The following is a 16,526-nucleotide window of genomic DNA, read 5'->3' on the forward strand; positions in this document are numbered from 1 at the left end:
CTCCCCACCTATGCTTTTAGTTTCATTTAAAGTATGTTTAGAGCATTTTAATCTGTATGGAGGAGTCAGCAGGCTCTAAATGATCAGCAAAGCAAGCCTAATGTTACAGATATAGATACTTTACCTAGTTTGTCTAATATTTTATTAATTTTATGTATTATTTGTTCCCAACAGCAAAAATACATTACAGAATTTCAAAGAGAGAAGGAGTCCTTTGAGAAGAATATGGCACGTTTTAAGTAAGAATACATTTTAATGTAAAAAAAAAAAAAAAAAAAAAACAGCATTTATTTCAACAACAACAAATATGGGTCTCAAAGGAAGCACATCGTGTAGGTACCGATTCTACCATACGTCATTCTGACCCTCAGAGAGGACCATCCAGAGCTGATAGAAGAGAGAAAGAAATCAGACCTCCCCGAGAAGCCCAAAACACCACAGCAACTGTGGTACAACCATGAAAAGAAAACCTACATGAAGCTACACCCGGAGGTAAGTTTTGCCTGAGGAATAAAAGGGTCTTGCTTAATTTACTTAAAGGCAGAGCAGCCTTTACATATCAATACCATTTTTGTACACCCTTTTACCATAGAGAAAAAAAACATGGACACATAAGAACAAATTGTCTAATCATGGACTTGACCATCCTTGACCGCCACCGCCACCTTCTATAAGAAAATGTCAATTTGAATCAGCTAAAGTAATGAATGATCATAATTAACAGTCCTCTGGGCTTGCCAGGTGAGCCAGAAGGAGCTCAAGGAAGCACTGAGACGACAGTGGTCCCAGCTCTCAGACAAGAAGAGACTTAAATGGATCAGCAAGGCCCTGGAACTACAGAAAGACTATGAGGTGAGGACTAAAAGATTCAAACATATACATAAAATGATAAACTATACAGATGGCTATAGCAGTCATGGGTCAATACAGACAAGAATCACAGTGTTATACACTCAAGTCCATAAGTATTTGGACAGTGACATTGTTTGTTCTTTACACACCTTTGTACTCCAGCATATTAGGTTGAATGGAATAAAACATAATTCCAGACATTACTGTGCCGACCGATTTGCAGGAAAACTGTTAGCTGGCCGACCTGCTTAACTTGATAGCCAGAAGCATTGTTAGAACTATTTAGTAGATTGCTCAGCCTTCATATTCTTATTGCTGACTGTGCCTCTGGTCAGGTTGTCTCTGACCCAACCTCTGTCTGTCTCTGCAGGGGAGCATGAGAGCCTATCATTTAGCTCACCCCGAAATCAACTCAGACGAGCATGTTAAGTCCGTCCTCACCAAAGCAGAGCGCCAGCTCAAGGACAAGTTTGACGGCAGACCCACTAAACCTCCACCGTAAGTCTTGGTGCTAAATATGCAGATTTATTCACCGTGGTTGTGGACTGATTAAATAGTCAGTAATACAAATAATGAATGTCCCGGTGCTATTAATACGTGATTGGACACAATTATGAAAACCAACTTGGTTGTCCAATCGGATCCCACCGTACATATCGTAGGTGCGGTAGGTGAATACCGTAGTGACCGTAGCTCATTCTGAATCCGTAGGAACGGCTACTCCTTATACTGTGCTGAGCTCATGGTGAACATGAAGGATGTTCCCAGCACTGAGCGCATGGTGCTGTGCAGCAAGCAATGGAAGATGATGACGCAAAAAGAGAAAGATATGTTTCAGAAGCGCTGTGAACAGGTCAGACTTAACACATTTTGCATTCTTAAATCTTGTAAGTTCTTGGGTTGACTTCCATGTGAATATGATAATACTCAAAAACTATATTTTCCCCCACCCCACCACTGTTTGCCTACAGAAAAAGAAGCAGTATGACATTGACCTGCAGAGATTTCTAGAAGTTAGTAGAATGACTAATACATTTCTGGCAAAAATATTAGGTTTAAAATATACATAAATATACCTTCAGTACATGAGCGTAAATGTTGCTGCTCCCACAGAGTCTCCCAGAGGAAGAGAGGGACCGAGTCCTAACAGAGGAGAAGCTGGGGGGGTCACGGCTGGGTATGGGGGCTGCGGGCAGCCCTCACAGAGCCAAATCCCCCTCCTCCAAGGTGGGTCTCAAAAAAGTCCAGGTATGTCAAGCTCTTCAGTCTTTGGGAATGTTGGGTTCTAAGGCAAGCAATGTCACATATCGCGTAAAAGGGATCAGTCAACTGTGGATGCTTAGTTTTCAGCTGTCTAGAAATATAGACAGTGTGTCCTCTTGGTACAATGAAAGCTGAGCTGTCACTAGACTTTACAGGAAATGTAATGCTTGTCACCTGCTGTGCAACCAACATGCAGAGATGGTCAACATTATTCTTTGCGGATGATTCTCTCTTTGTAGGAGCGTTGTCCTGAGCTGGAGACGTGGGCCCATGCTGCCGTGCCGAACAAACGGGACAGCAAGAAAAGAACTAAACTCCCAGAGACACCCAAGACGGCCGAGGAGATGTGGCAGCAGAGCGTAATCGGCGACTACATGGCAAAGTATAGGGTGAGAGGGTGTGAGATTCGGAACCCGACAGGGCACAAAACAACTTTAGAATCACCCTGCTTTAGCTTCATTTAATTTGAGCATTTCACTTCACGGTGTTGCCAACACCTTCAAGGGGGTGAAGAGATATCCAGCACATAAAAAGAAATGGCCGCAAGCCTTTTCGGTTGTCCATCTGAGCGCTTACGTTTCCCCTTGTATGATACAGAGCGACAGGAAGAAGGCTCAGAGTGCCATCGAGGCAGCCTGGAAGGCTATGGAGAAGAAGGAGAAGATCCCATGGATCAAGAAAGCAGCTGAGGACCAGAAGCGATACGAGGTTCAGTACCGGCCCGTGGTCAGTGACCAGACGTTTTGACCACTGTCTTCTCCAGTGTGCTGAAGAAATGTCAAAATGTTGGTCGCCTGTCCCTTCCTCCTCCCACTCGCACCGCCCCTTGGCCATCCTCCTCCTCTCCCTCTCTCTCCCTCCCCTGGATGCATTTCCCTCCCACTTTTCTCCCGCGTCTGTTTACAACCATTGCACCACGTCTTGACATTATCTGGGTACACGCTAGTTTGTTGTATCGGTATGTGATACAAGTATGTTCGACTGTATTAAGGGATTTGTCTGTATCAGACAAATCTGTTTCATTAACCTCATGCATTGTGACGTGTGTGTGTGTGTGTGTGTGTGTGTGCTTCTACTGTGTCAGTCCCATAAATACATTGTTGTACCCCCAGAGGGAGCTGTTGGAGATGAGGACGCCCCCACCTGGACAAGGACAGAGGAAACCGAAATTTGACGGGGAGCCCAAGAAGCCACCAGTGTAAGTGAACATACTTTACCACTTTGCCTGTTAATTATTCACTCTCACAAAGTAGTTTCCCCCTTTTTTGTCTCATACATAATAACTTACGCATGTCTTTTGTTTTCGAACAGCTTTTATTTTCTCACTTCTCCTGTGTGTTTAGCCCTCCAGTGTAAACAGTATAGCTTTCAACAAATTGTAGCCATAAACGAGTACTTCAGCATAAAGGGACAACGTTTCTGGACTCATTTGTGCTCCTCCCCTGTAGGAGTGGCTACCAGATGTTCTCTCAGGAGCTGCTGACCAACGGAGAGCTCAACCACTTCAGCTTGAAGGAACGCATGGTGGAGATCGGAAAACGCTGGCACAAGCTCAGCCAGAGCCAGAAGGACAAGTACAAGAAGCTGGTGGAGGAGCAGCAGATTGAGTACAAGGCTGAGCTGGAAGCCTGGGTCAAGGTAGGTCAGATATTGACCTACACATAAAACTATCAACTCACTTTTCACCTTGTTGTTGATCTTATGCATATCAACTCTGGGTAGAGTTAGGCGAAAAGGATGTTAAAAGGCCAAATACAATTAGCAGCTCGGTTTGCTTGCTTACGACAAACAAAATAAAGACTAAATCTTATCGAAATGAATGAAATTCATTGAGGTTAGGGTCCTGTTTATTTGAACTACAATGTGACTGTTTCCATTTCCCCATGTTTATTTCTGCCTTTTTTATTCTGGTTTGTCCCTTAGTCTCTCTCTCCTAATGAACGGGCACTTTATAAAGAGTTCTCCACCACGGTGAGTAACTGTGTACTCTCCTCACAAGATGGCCACATTTAATGTATAACCTTTGTAGTTGTGTTCAGCCCCCTGGCAATGATTTGTTTTATACCATTTATATAAGTAGTTGTGACCAAACATTGCTGATACTGTATGACAAATTCCTCTTTACTGTTCCAGTTCTATGTTAACATACCATAATGATACCATAATGATACCATAATATTGTATAGGTGCCATATTAATAACATTCTGTGTATGTGCCATTCCTCCCCAGTTAAATAAGGTTAACCTAAATGTTGCAACAATAGCTTTGTTAATATGACAATTGCTCAACTGACATTTTACACTGAGTAAACAAGTCAGTAGTATACGCAAATATGTTCTCCAGGGATTAGGGATCACCTACTGTACGTGTAAATGCATTACACTAACAGTGCCTGTAAGATTGTCCAAAGTGAAAAGGTGAAACTCTATGACTTAATCGTTTTGAATTGAGTACATTTAGTGTTCATTTACATAGTTTGTAAACCAGTAGTTATCACAGATCAAGGTCAAATGAAGAACCCCCAAGGCTTCTATACAGCCCTCTTCCTACCCGACGTTTTCTATCCTGTGTTCATGTAGAAACGACGGACCACGACCAAAGCACGGGGACCAAGCGCCAAGATCCGTGTGACTGCCAAGGGGAAGGCGGTAGGTGCCAGAGCTGCAGCAACGGGGGTCGGGGTGGGCAAGCGGGCCATGGCGTACCGGGCCAAGGTAATAAACTGCTCATGCAGGCTCATTCTCTCACACACATGCACCGTAGTCCTTTCATTCTTTTCAAATTTGCCATGCATCACCCAACACACTACTAAACACGCACACTGACTTTGGTGTGGGTAGCACATGTGTAGGTGATCATTAGGCATGTGTTCTTGGTGCTTGGTGAGGGTTGAAGGTTAGAAAGCTCTGGATTGTGAACTAGGACAGATTAAGTTAGATATGGGCTCAGACCACCTGTTTGTTTGACTATTTGATGAAAAGGAGTGACCCTGTGATTTCCAGCAGGATTCATCAGACTCTGATGATGATGATAAGACTGACTCATCCGATTCTGATGACGACGATGAATCTTCAGGTAGCACCGACAGCGACGACGATGAGGCAAGTTATCTGCTGTTTTGTGGTACATTTTCCTTTTTAAGAGATTGGTTTTGATCAGATCAAGTATAAAAAATATATTTTCTGTGCTCAGAATGACGACGACGAAGATGACGACCAATCAGGGGACAGCAGCTCTTCCTCAGAGGACAGCAGTGATTCGGAGTCTGACTAGCCCTTGCCTGTACAAAGAGGAGGGGCTGTGCGGGACACGCCTCCTCGCAACTCATTTGTCCCGTCTTGACCAGAAGGCGGCGGTGACGTACCAGTGCTGGCCCGTGGGCTCTTCTCTCCCCAATCTGACTAGAAGGAAACGCAGTGGGGTGGGGGGGAAATGGTGGAGGGAGATGGGAGATAGCAGCAAGCTTCTCCTCCTGATGACCCAGAGACTGAATCATTGACGGGACAATGTCTCGACTTTAAAAGGGGCTTAGTTACCTGTGTGTTCCAATGCATACATTTTTTAATGCCTTTATATGGGTGTAATTAAAAACTTTTTGTTTTTTTTACACTATTAAAAAAAGGACATTTCGGAAGCAGTTAAAGCTTTTTGAATTTTTGGAACAATTGGTTTATACAGAGTTAGGCTGGAAATGGCCATATTGAGGTGTTCACTGCCGTTTTTTTGTCCTTTGTTCTTGCTGATAGCCAGCACAGAGGAAGGACTGTTGCTGCTTCCCCTCCATTTGAACATCTGACCCTCAATAATAAAAATGCACTTTTTCTCTTGTATTCTCCCTGTGTGATTTATTTTTAGGTCCCACTGAAATGACTGGAAGACTGACATTGACATGTCTTTAAAACAAATCTTCAATCCACACATTTGGTTGAGGTCCTTGTCACTGCAATAAATGCTGCCTTTTGTGGTTTGTACCAGTTTGAGTGTTGCATGTTCATCCACAAACCCATCATTAACCCTTAATAATCCCAAATGAGATCATCAGGCTTGACACTTAAATACTGAGACCATAATATAAAAAACAGTCTTATTCCTCTTTAAATTTTATATAGACATTTCAATATATAAACAAGCTCTCCCAACCTTTACCCAGACATCTGTACACTTGCCCATCCTCTGAACCAGAGGAGTGACACCCATGTGAACCACCTTTGTGTAGTACATTTATAGTGCTTTCTGTTCACAGGGCACTGCAAAGGCTTTTAGAATGCTATAGCCATTTTCAAGAGCCAATAGCTACTTAAACAAATATAACACATTCACAATATTTTACTCACAGGTTGTTCAGGGTGGTAGCTTCACCATGTCTCCATTTCTCTCCTTGACCATGGGCTACACAGAAGACTTGCAGTATGCACTAAGCAAAGCAAATGCATTTAATAACAATGGAAGTGAATGAGACTGTCCCAAAACTCACCTTTGCTATGTGTGACACAACCTCTGGGGTGACCAAAGTAGGCCTGGCCAAGTAAAATAAATACATTTTGGGGTAACCCTGGTTGATGACACCTGCAACTCTGCCTCGTACCACCTCAATAGCCCCAGCTCAAACAGTTCCCCATCATACAGAGTAGAGCGCTTATAATAAACATGTCCTATTACATTTCTGATGCAATCACCCAGCACACGAATCAGCCCCTTCAGCAGCGCGGTAAACAATCATCCCAAATTCTTTCTGGACACAAGATACTTTCTAAATATAGATGTCACCTGAGGACTTTTGGTGCCATGAGTAGCAGTGGGAGTGGACAGTGGAACTCCTTATATATGACACAGCAAAACAAAAACTGGGTAAAAGATCAATTGAGTAGCTCTTGCTTTACCAGTGCGGCATGTAACCTTATAAAAAATATATGCTTTTAAAGTATCACTTTACCCACATCCATTTCATCCAACCACTGATTTTGTCCACTGTCTTTCATCAACACTTCAGTGTTCCTATAGGTTTAAAATAATCTCAATAATTTTAGATTTTATTTTTAAAACCCATATCATCGGCATATTATACCTTGTCCCCTTCTTCCAGAAGATGCTGCATGAGATCCAGAAGGGAAGTTGCAAAGTAGGATCTAATTTTTCAAAATATATAAAACAAATCAAAACAGTTGACTACTTAACACTTCCCACCCATATTTAAGTTTAGCTTCCTGTACATCACACAAAACCAAGAGCTGTATGTGATGATTTACTAAGTAATTCAACTAAAATTATTTTTTTTAAACAACACGTCTAGTTACCCATCCCTGAAACCTCTTTACCCTGTACCTAACCCAAACACTGATGTCCCCAATGTGCATGACAGTGGAAATTAATTATACAAAAAGGGACAAATGTCCCCAAAATTCCATATTCAATATCTTAAACCCTATTGTAACACCAATCCAAAATCAAATAATTCCTATAAGAAATGTTATTGATAAAATCTAATATGAGGATCTGCTACAAGTTCGTTTTTTTTGGTTGACTTTTGAAAGACACTGGGCAATGGTGATAAGGTATATTATGAAAAGTACTATTGTGGCAATAACATTGATTTACACATGTATGGCAACATGCTACTAAACATATCAAGTGGAAAGTAACTATTTTTGGCATGAGCTTAGTGCCATTTGGATAAATTTAAGTTTTCAATTTAGTTAAAACAGTATTCCTCCCAGAAAAACATGTTTTTCATCAATCCAACAAACACCCACTACACAATCACTCACACAAACAAGCAAGCACACAGTGAGTCATGTTGTCATAAGGGGATTTCCACAAGTTTTTTGTTGAGGTACTGCTTCACCTCCTCTATACCATTAAGCTTCTCCAGCTCATGATAGGGCAGCTAGGGAAGACAAAAGAACAGAACGGAACACATAAATGGGTGTAGATGGAACACTTCCAGAAACTCTTAAAAACCTCTTCAATGGCCGTTTTACATTTACATTTAGCAGACGCTCTTATCCAGAGCAACTTACAGTAAGTAAAGGGACATTTTCCCCGAGGCAATAGGGTGAAGTGCCTTGCCCAAGGACACAATGTAATTTGGCACGGCCGGAAATCGAACCAACAACCTTAATTGCCCGACTCCCTAACCACTCAGCCATTGAAATCTGCATTTCATTATGCTAAAAGTGAAAGGGTGTACGGGAATTACAGAAACGTTGTTTTTGTTGCTAGAATCTAGTTGTTCGAGGGCCAGAACTCACCTGTAGGATGATGTATCCTAGTAGGTTTAAGTGACGATCTCTCATGGCCCGTGAGCCCACCAAAACATCAGAGTTATGGCAGTAGTGCCATTTATCATTCACAGACATGATGACCCTGAAGAACACAAATTATATTTTAAAGTCCATTAACTCAACTGTCCAAAAGATTTAGGGTGTAGGCTACGCAGTAGGCTAGACAGGATCATTACATCTGTATTGAGACGTATTGAACTTTAGTCAAGGAGATTATAGCCAAACGCAATTGAGTGTGAAACTGTAAAAAAACAAAACAAAAAAAACCACATCACTTTACACTTTAACGTTTTCAAGTTGGAAAGCACATACTGACCTCTTGACCTGCCTCTGGTCTCCGGCTGCCCTCTCCTCATCAGTCCGATTAGCAGGGTGAAGATGAAGTGGTGAGGTGGGGCCTACATCCCCTTTCCCCCCTTCCGGATACGTCACCTCATCATAAAAGGCTGGCAGCTCACAGTCTGGCCTCTGGCTCCCTGGAATGACTGTCCGAGGCCCTCCCTCATCCTCCAGTATCTTCCCTATGGAGAATTGGAAGAGGGAGTCTGAAGAGGAGGGTCCCCCGGTCCCAGAAACCACTGTCTGGGCTAATCCATCAGAGGGTGGGCTGCTCAGTGTGGAACTATCCTGGCTCTCCAAAGAGTGCTCCTTGGCCAGGCTGGAGTAGTAGTCAGGCGTAGGCACGTAGTAGGGGTTGTAGTCCAGCGGACCACCATTTGAGCCCACACTTGAGGCAGATGTGGCCTGGCCTCCTGCAGCAGTCCGCATGTGGTGGGACAGGAAGGCCACCGACTCGGGCCCTCCGCCAAGAACGTCCGTCGTGGGCCGCTGGTCACAAGACTCTTCTAATGGAGCAAAAGGGGAGAACTTCTGAAAGTCGGAGGAAAGGGCCGCCACAGAACCGGTCCCCTCTAGAGCCTTCGGCACGCTGCTAATTGTGGAAAGGCAGCCTGTGGAGACCACCCCCAAAGACGCCACGGACGTCCTGATTGGGAGAACCCTTCCAGAACCATCAATCCACAGCAAAAAGTCTTCAGAGGAATAAAGATAAAACAGACACTGGTCAGATAATCCATTATAACTGTCATGTACAGTTGGTCTCAAGTTATACACCTGAGGTACAATTGACATCTTTTTGACACCTTAATAACAGTACAGATGGCAGATAACCGTACAGAATAGGGTGTCAAAGGATCTTTATGTACATCTCTTAGATATTTCCCCATACCTGTGTAATATCCGGGGGGCAGCACTTCATCCTGTTTGTAGCCATGCTCTCCCACTAGCTGTCGCAGGGCTTCTGCAACAAGACCCTTGTAACTGACAAGACACATAAACAAACTGATTAACAACTCTATTTTGGATATGTTGCTTAAGTAAAATTGCAAGTTTTATAAATGTTGTATATACAGTACCAGTCAAAAGTTTGGACACGCCATTGAATGGGAAAATGTATCCAAACCTTTGACTGGTACTGTATGTGATGTGAACAATGTGATACTTTGCCAACCTGTGTTTTGCTTGTGTGTGTATGTGTATCTGTATGTGTGTGTGTCTGTATCTGTATGTGTATCTGTGTGTGTGTGTGTGTATCTGTATGTGTGCGTGTATGTGCATCTGTATATGTGTACAATACCAGTCAAAGTTTTGATGTCCAAACCTTTGACTGGTACTGTTTACCATTGTCAACTGAAGCGACTTTTCAGCTTTTTTCAGCACATTCAAAAACAAATGTTTAAACCCCTATTTTCTTTTTTTATGTGAAAGTGTTCAAGTGCAAGAGATACATTCAGATTTTCGGGATAATTTCACTGAAAAGTGAACTTTAAAGGGCAATGCAGTTTCCATTTTCCATTAATTACGCCCCGGCAACAAGCATGTCTGCCATCTACACAGACCCTGTAACCACGGTCCCGGCTCCCCCCACAGTACCTGTATTTGCGGTTGACCTCGTCTGCGGTCAGAGCGTGGTCGAACATGAGCACCTTGTGCGTGTCTTGCAGTCTGGGTCCAGTGTAGTCCTGGTACTCCAGCTCCACCGCTGCATCCAGCAGGGACAAGTAGCGGCAAACGATGAGAGCGTAAGGGCTGTCTACAACAACAAAAAACAGAGGCAACACTAAAAGTTTAAGAGAGAAGATACAAGTTCATACAGATGATACATACACAGTCTGTCACCCATTTACACGGCATGCACATAATACCTTCAAGACATGCTCAGACTGCTGTAGGTTTCCAAACAGGATTACTGGAACATAATTGGCTGTAAAGTAGCGGACAGCTCCAAAACTTTGTAATGGTCATTCCGTGGGCAATAAACTGTCTGTTGCTAAACAACTCTGAGGACCTCATTAGTTTACACAACATGTTCATAGGGGACAAAAGGTGTATTCTTACCTATTGTACTTTTAATGTGTAGTTATTCTATTTTATTTTAGTGCCAAATCAAGAGCATGTTAGCTAACAAGTCTTACTGATGGGACTGCAGGCTGTTTACATCACATACAGCTTGTTGAGTTTGTGCATGTATCTGTACTTGCAAGTAGGCCTACTCATATTTAGGTGCTCCTTGTACTCACTTGTGACGTTACTGATGAAGGCTGTGGAAAAAACCCTGTGTAGGACCAGGCCAGGGAAGTGGCCCAGCTGGAACAGGGACATAAGGATGTTGACAGTGGCCAGAGGTGAACTCAGGGCTTTCAGTTCAAGCACCACCTCAAGCTTGGAGAAGAACTGGGCCTCATTGGATGGCCGGTAGCTCATTCGGCTGAAGGGGAACACCAGCTTCTGGATAACCTGGAGGGAGAATCAAACATTTTGGGGGGATGTTCCAAGAGTCTTCGTGCAACAAGAAGACTTTGTCTTGCCCTTCCTCATGAGCTGAGCATTACACTTTTGCCTTTTTCTTCTTTTTCTACATACCATCTCTACCAGCCATGTAAAAAAAAAACTACTGGTCTTCAACAAATTACAGGTCCTTAAATTGTTAAAGTCTCCACATTTACACACGGCCTCATCTATCCCTTGCAATGGTACTGCTGCTAAAACATCTCATCATTCCTATTTATAATAAGTCATAAGTCATGTGAAAAGAAGGTTGAATAAATATGGGTCACCTTGCTGTCCAGATATTCACCCTTCTTGACCAGGAAGTTGGCAATGGTGTCAAGCAGGTGAGTGTCTCTCAACCGGTGGCGGGCAACATATTTGGCCATAAGGGCCATGGTGTATGGAGTGATGCTGTCCACCTTTTTAGGAAGCTCCTCTGTTAAGTGTTGAAAGAGTAAGAAGTTATGAAAAGTTGGAAAATATACATTGTGAAGGACTTTGTAAACTGACCATATACCATTCAAAGTCATTTATTATTAAAGCTTCATCATTACAGAATACAGGAAAAGGCCAGAATGATGCATACCAGCGAGGCTGTTGATGAACCTTTCCTGTCTGTTCTGGTAGAAGAGATGGGAGCTGAAGATGAGCTCCAGGCTCTTGTTGCTGGCCTCGCGAGCGCACGCTGCCAGCATCTCATCCAGCAGTGCCATCTCCTGGTCGCGAACTCCGCTGACGCTGGCTAGGGTGTGCTTGACCAGCCGCAAGATCTTCCTGTGATACAAAGGGATTGTATTGAAGCGATCTTCATTGCAAATCACTTTCAGCTAGTTTAGTCATCCACTTAAAACCTGCAAAGGGACGTTTTTAGCGTATGGGTTGCTAAATTCAAAACTAGATTACATTTGAGTCCTTAAGTATTAGAATTACAATCCTATTTGCATATGTTCACAATTGAAAGACAAACAAATACATAAAAGATTCATCAATTGCGTTAGTATTCCAATGGGCAAGACTCATGCATGCATGCACAGCTCCATTTAAAAACTATGCTTGCGTTGGTCATGAACCCCACCTGTTGACTAGCAGCTGTTCTGGGTTGGGGTGCACGGTGTCAACCTTGGTGCCTCCATTGGCAGCGTCCTGTGGGTTCAGCAAGCGCCACTTTAGGCGATAGTAAGAGAGCAGAAGAAAGAGGGTTTGTGGGTGGCGCTCTCGCTCCAGATTCTTCTCCAGGCCCACCAGGCAGGCCTCAGTAAGCGGGTGCTGGCTGCCAGGGTGAAGCTTCATGCTGGAGCTGAACACCATAGACACATCCTTCTGGTTAAACTGGTTGAGACGGGACTGGGATTCCACCTCCAGGACCTGCACCACTCGCAAATTACTGGGGAGACCTGGTGGTATAGAAGGAAATAAACTATAAATGACATTCAAGATGATATTATAAGTAATACCATAATTACAGTTATTTAACTTATTTATTACCTCAATTTTTAAGTAGGCCCAATATTTTTCACCTATCGTTGTACTCAATAACATTGTAACAATAATATAACCTGCATTTAAAAACTCCAGAATGTGAAGTCAAACCTGTAAAATCTTTCATTAACAATAATAGCCCTTATGTAATGAACTACAAATATCACCCACACTGGGTTTGTGACTATTTCCCTCTCCTGCAAGAGAACAGTAGGTATGCCATGTTGTTTCAGTGAGGGACTCAGCTCATAGAATTTCCCCCCATCAATTGATGTATCACATCAGTTTGTGTATTTTCGATTTTTCTGAATATGTACATATTATACACAGTAAATATCCGTTAATGACTTACCAAGAGCTGCAACTGCATAAAGACAGTTGACTATGCTGAAGTTGTCAAACTTGGCACAATCGTTCACGATGGCGTCACACAGAGTCTGGAAATCCTGGTGCTCCAGGATCTGTCGTCCATTCCTCTCCGTCACCCCAGCTCCATCCCCTACTCCCGCACTCGCACTGCCCCCTCCTGGAGAGGAGGACCCAAAGGCCACCTCTGTGGCAGCTCCGCCCGTTCCCCCACCAGTCTGCAGCAGCTGGCCAATCTTCTGCAAGGCTATAGGGTAGTGGTTATGGGAGATCTTGCCTGGATTCTGGGTCACCCAGCGCAGCACCTCATCCGGCCGCCGCGAGCGCTCAATTAAGCGTTTCATGGTGAAGAAGGTGTCGTAACTCATCTTCTCATGAATGAAGTTCCAGGTCTTTTTCTTGCTGTTCATGCCGCCACTGTTGGCGCCGCCACTGCCTGTGCTAGCATAGTGGTGTAGGGGAGCGTGCTGCTGAAAGTGGGTGTGCAGGGGCAAAGGGGGAGGTGGAGGAGGCGGGGCCAGGTGAGGTGGCTGCGTGTGGGGATGTGGGTGGTAATGATGCTGGTGGTGGCTGTGGAAGTGAGGCCCTCTGTGGGTATCCGGGCGGCCTTGGTAGAGAGGCGGGTATCTGGGAGGCGGAGCAGGAGCATGGAGATGGTGGTGGGCGTGGTGGTGAGGAGGCAGATGGTGATGGTGTGGGTGGTGCTGATGGTGGTTCTCTAGGATGGGAAGCCCTGCTCCAGCCAGTCCTGGCCGGCGCGCTGGCTTCCCCCCAGCTCCGCCTCCTCCTCCTGCCGCGCTGTACAGGCGGGTGGCATACATGCCAGTGAGGGAGAGAGATGGGGCGCTGGGGAAGCAGGTGGGTCGCAGGTGAGGGAAGGCGAGGGGTAACAGGATGCTGCCACAGCTCAGGAGTCGCAAGCTGGAAGGCAGCCTCTGCATAGTACACCAGCCAGTCCACCTCTGAGATGCAACACACTAAACCTGCAAAGGACAAAAAGGGGTGAGTGGAGAGAGAAAGGAGGTGAAGAAATGCTAGGGAGATAGGTAAATACAACTCCTTATTTCTATTGAAAGAATATAATTTTATAGTAAATCCACTTCACAGCCTAAATATTATGCATATTGTGCATGGTACAAACTGTGGCCTTAGTGACTTGTCTACAGGCTATGCCATTGTGTGTGTGTGCATGTGTATCTCTGTGTGTGTATATATGTGTGTGTGTGTGTGTATGTGTGTGTACAGTACCAGTCAAAAGTTTGGACACATGGGAAAATGTGTCCAAACTTTTGACTGGTACTGAACATTGCACATAAAAAAAATTATGAACAGCTGGTTGCTGTACTGTCACATCACATGTAAGACAACAGACCCTACATAAGACTTCAATCTTAGTCAACAAGAATAGTATAGAGCAATTCTGGTTTGTAAAAATAACAATATGAATGAACTAGTGGAACAGGATCATACTACAAAGGGGTTTCAAATATACATCACTATGTCAAGAGGCAAATAAACTTGAAAAAAAATCTCAATTGAGAATGGATTATTTGATAATAATCTGATTTACTAAACCTAATGCAGAACATTAGACCAGGGGATAATATGTTTTTCCTGGTACTGTATTTAAATTGTAAACCACTTCCAGAACATAGGTCTCATTGCCTATTAATGTTGTCATTACAGATGACTGCCTGGATAACCCGGTGTCAAAACGTGTGCAATTAAGTGGGCGCCCTAAAGTGAATAATATTCATAATTTCGGATGCTTACATTTCACCCGATACATTACAACGTTGTACCATTGAAGGATGGTTGCATCAGTAACAGTAGCATGATCTGGCCTTTAATAAAATAAAAAGTATAATGACGAATATTTAATTGACTTACAATTGTAAACTTCAATAATTTTCATTAACGATTCAGTAGCTTGACCCCCAAAGCACTAGAGCTACAAGTTGGCAGAGACCTACAACACCATCCATGCATAGATATAAAATTGGCATAGATAGAGCAATTGCATAGATAAAACCATTGCTACGCTCTATTGGAAATTATTAGACGACCGGTATGGAAGGACTGTGTACTAGGGGGCGTGCATTTGGGAATAAATCGTGACGTGCCAAGGCCAAGGCAGCTAGGTTGGTAACTTGTTAAAGACAGGCGTTGGCTGAGGTAGCAAGCTGCTTAACAATAACGAGCACAGCCCCTTTGCGTAGTGTTAATCCAGCAAAATGTAGCTTTCTTCCGTTGTGATTGTCATTATTTGAAAGAGTTAACTGGTACCTACCGTTTTGGCCAAGGAAGGGCACAGACATATTTAGCTAGGCTAACGTAGATATCAGAAATTAGCTAGTGATAGCTGTTATTAACATATTGTACTCACATGTCTGATGTCAGACCAGCAGGCCAGAAAGTGGTGTCCAGGTGGATGGAGTCACTTTAGCCAGCCAAGAGAAACCTGCTTTTCGATGATCTTTAGACCCCAGATCTAGTTTGTCTGACCCCGTAGCTAGTTAAGCTAGGCTAGCTACTGTAGCTTCTAGTGAAATTGTACTAGACTCTAGCTGTCCTCCCGGCCAAGCTATCTTACTTGTAGCAGCTAGCTAGCTAGTTACTCAAGCACAGTGCTTTTACTAAATTGTCACTCATTGGCATGGTTTTTATCCACAGTAAAGCCTACAGCTTGATTGTCTTCGCACGCCAAGAGGTTCATTCCTAGTTGTTAACTGACAGCATTTCTTCAAAAGTAGTATCTGTCGATCCCCCGTCCTTACCTCTCCGCATCCGACATTTCCCTTTCTCATTGGTTTTTCATGTCTATTGCTGGGGGAAAAGAAACGTTGAAAGTGCATCACCGCCACCTACTGCCTGGAATGAGGCAGGAACGAAATGGTGGACGTTATTTGCTGAATCCTGACATGAACGTTAAAGTGTGTTTCAGTCTCAGACTTGTTTTTACACAACTGAGGAATGATTCAAAGAAGCCCCTCGACATGACCCTGCTCTGAGTCTGACCTGCAACAGTAGGCTAAGGCTTTGGAGTGAGATATAGGATTTTTCTTAATATTTTTTTAAATGAAATTCATGATGTTGTCCTTGGAAGAAATGTAATAATAGTAAATGAAAATATTACTGTCCTGCATACTATGCCAAAAAAGTATGCACTAGTTTGACCACCAATTTATTTGGTGAGGATGACAATAATAATAATATTCATAATATTCATCCTGCAATTTTTTACGTATTATTCCTTGACTTCGGATTATTTTTGGTGCTCTCTGCCAATAGACCCATAACACAATTGTTCCTTAGGTAGCCTACACTTTGCAGCAGTCTCAGACACATGCTTCTTTAATTACCGGAGACCATGGTCTGCATCTTTAATGCAAATGGTCCATGATGACGAGTTTTGTAATGCTCTGCCTAGGGCCAATCCAGCGAAGAAGTAAACT

At 43.5% G+C, this 16,526-nt stretch overlaps 2 protein-coding genes across 2 annotated transcripts; one reads left to right on the forward strand and one right to left on the reverse strand.

Moving 5' to 3' along the window:
* Positions 1-2,144: 2,144 nt before the first annotated feature.
* LOC124473150 (nucleolar transcription factor 1-like) lies at positions 2,145-5,944 on the forward strand. Its single transcript, XM_047028439.1, has 8 exons — positions 2,145-2,504; positions 2,713-2,823; positions 3,228-3,313; positions 3,564-3,753; positions 4,039-4,086; positions 4,696-4,830; positions 5,119-5,217; positions 5,309-5,944. The coding sequence occupies exons 1-8, from the start codon at positions 2,460-2,462 to the stop codon at positions 5,387-5,389; spliced, it is 795 nt and encodes a 264-aa protein (XP_046884395.1). The 5' UTR covers positions 2,145-2,459; the 3' UTR covers positions 5,390-5,944.
* Positions 5,945-6,200: 256 nt separating this feature from the next.
* Positions 6,201-15,910, reverse strand: fastk (Fas-activated serine/threonine kinase). The gene is made up of 11 exons (XM_047028438.1): positions 15,458-15,910; positions 13,058-14,054; positions 12,302-12,620; positions 11,813-12,000; positions 11,514-11,662; positions 10,977-11,193; positions 10,330-10,489; positions 9,626-9,717; positions 8,714-9,428; positions 8,365-8,479; positions 6,201-8,000 (listed from the first exon to the last, which is right to left on the reverse strand). The coding sequence occupies exons 2-11, from the start codon at positions 14,010-14,012 to the stop codon at positions 7,914-7,916; spliced, it is 2,997 nt and encodes a 998-aa protein (XP_046884394.1). The 5' UTR covers positions 14,013-14,054; positions 15,458-15,910; the 3' UTR covers positions 6,201-7,913.
* Positions 15,911-16,526: the final 616 nt, after the last annotated feature.

Source organism: Hypomesus transpacificus, chromosome 10, assembly GCF_021917145.1.
Source record: "Hypomesus transpacificus isolate Combined female chromosome 10, fHypTra1, whole genome shotgun sequence".
NCBI lineage: Eukaryota > Metazoa > Chordata > Actinopteri > Osmeriformes > Osmeridae > Hypomesus > Hypomesus transpacificus.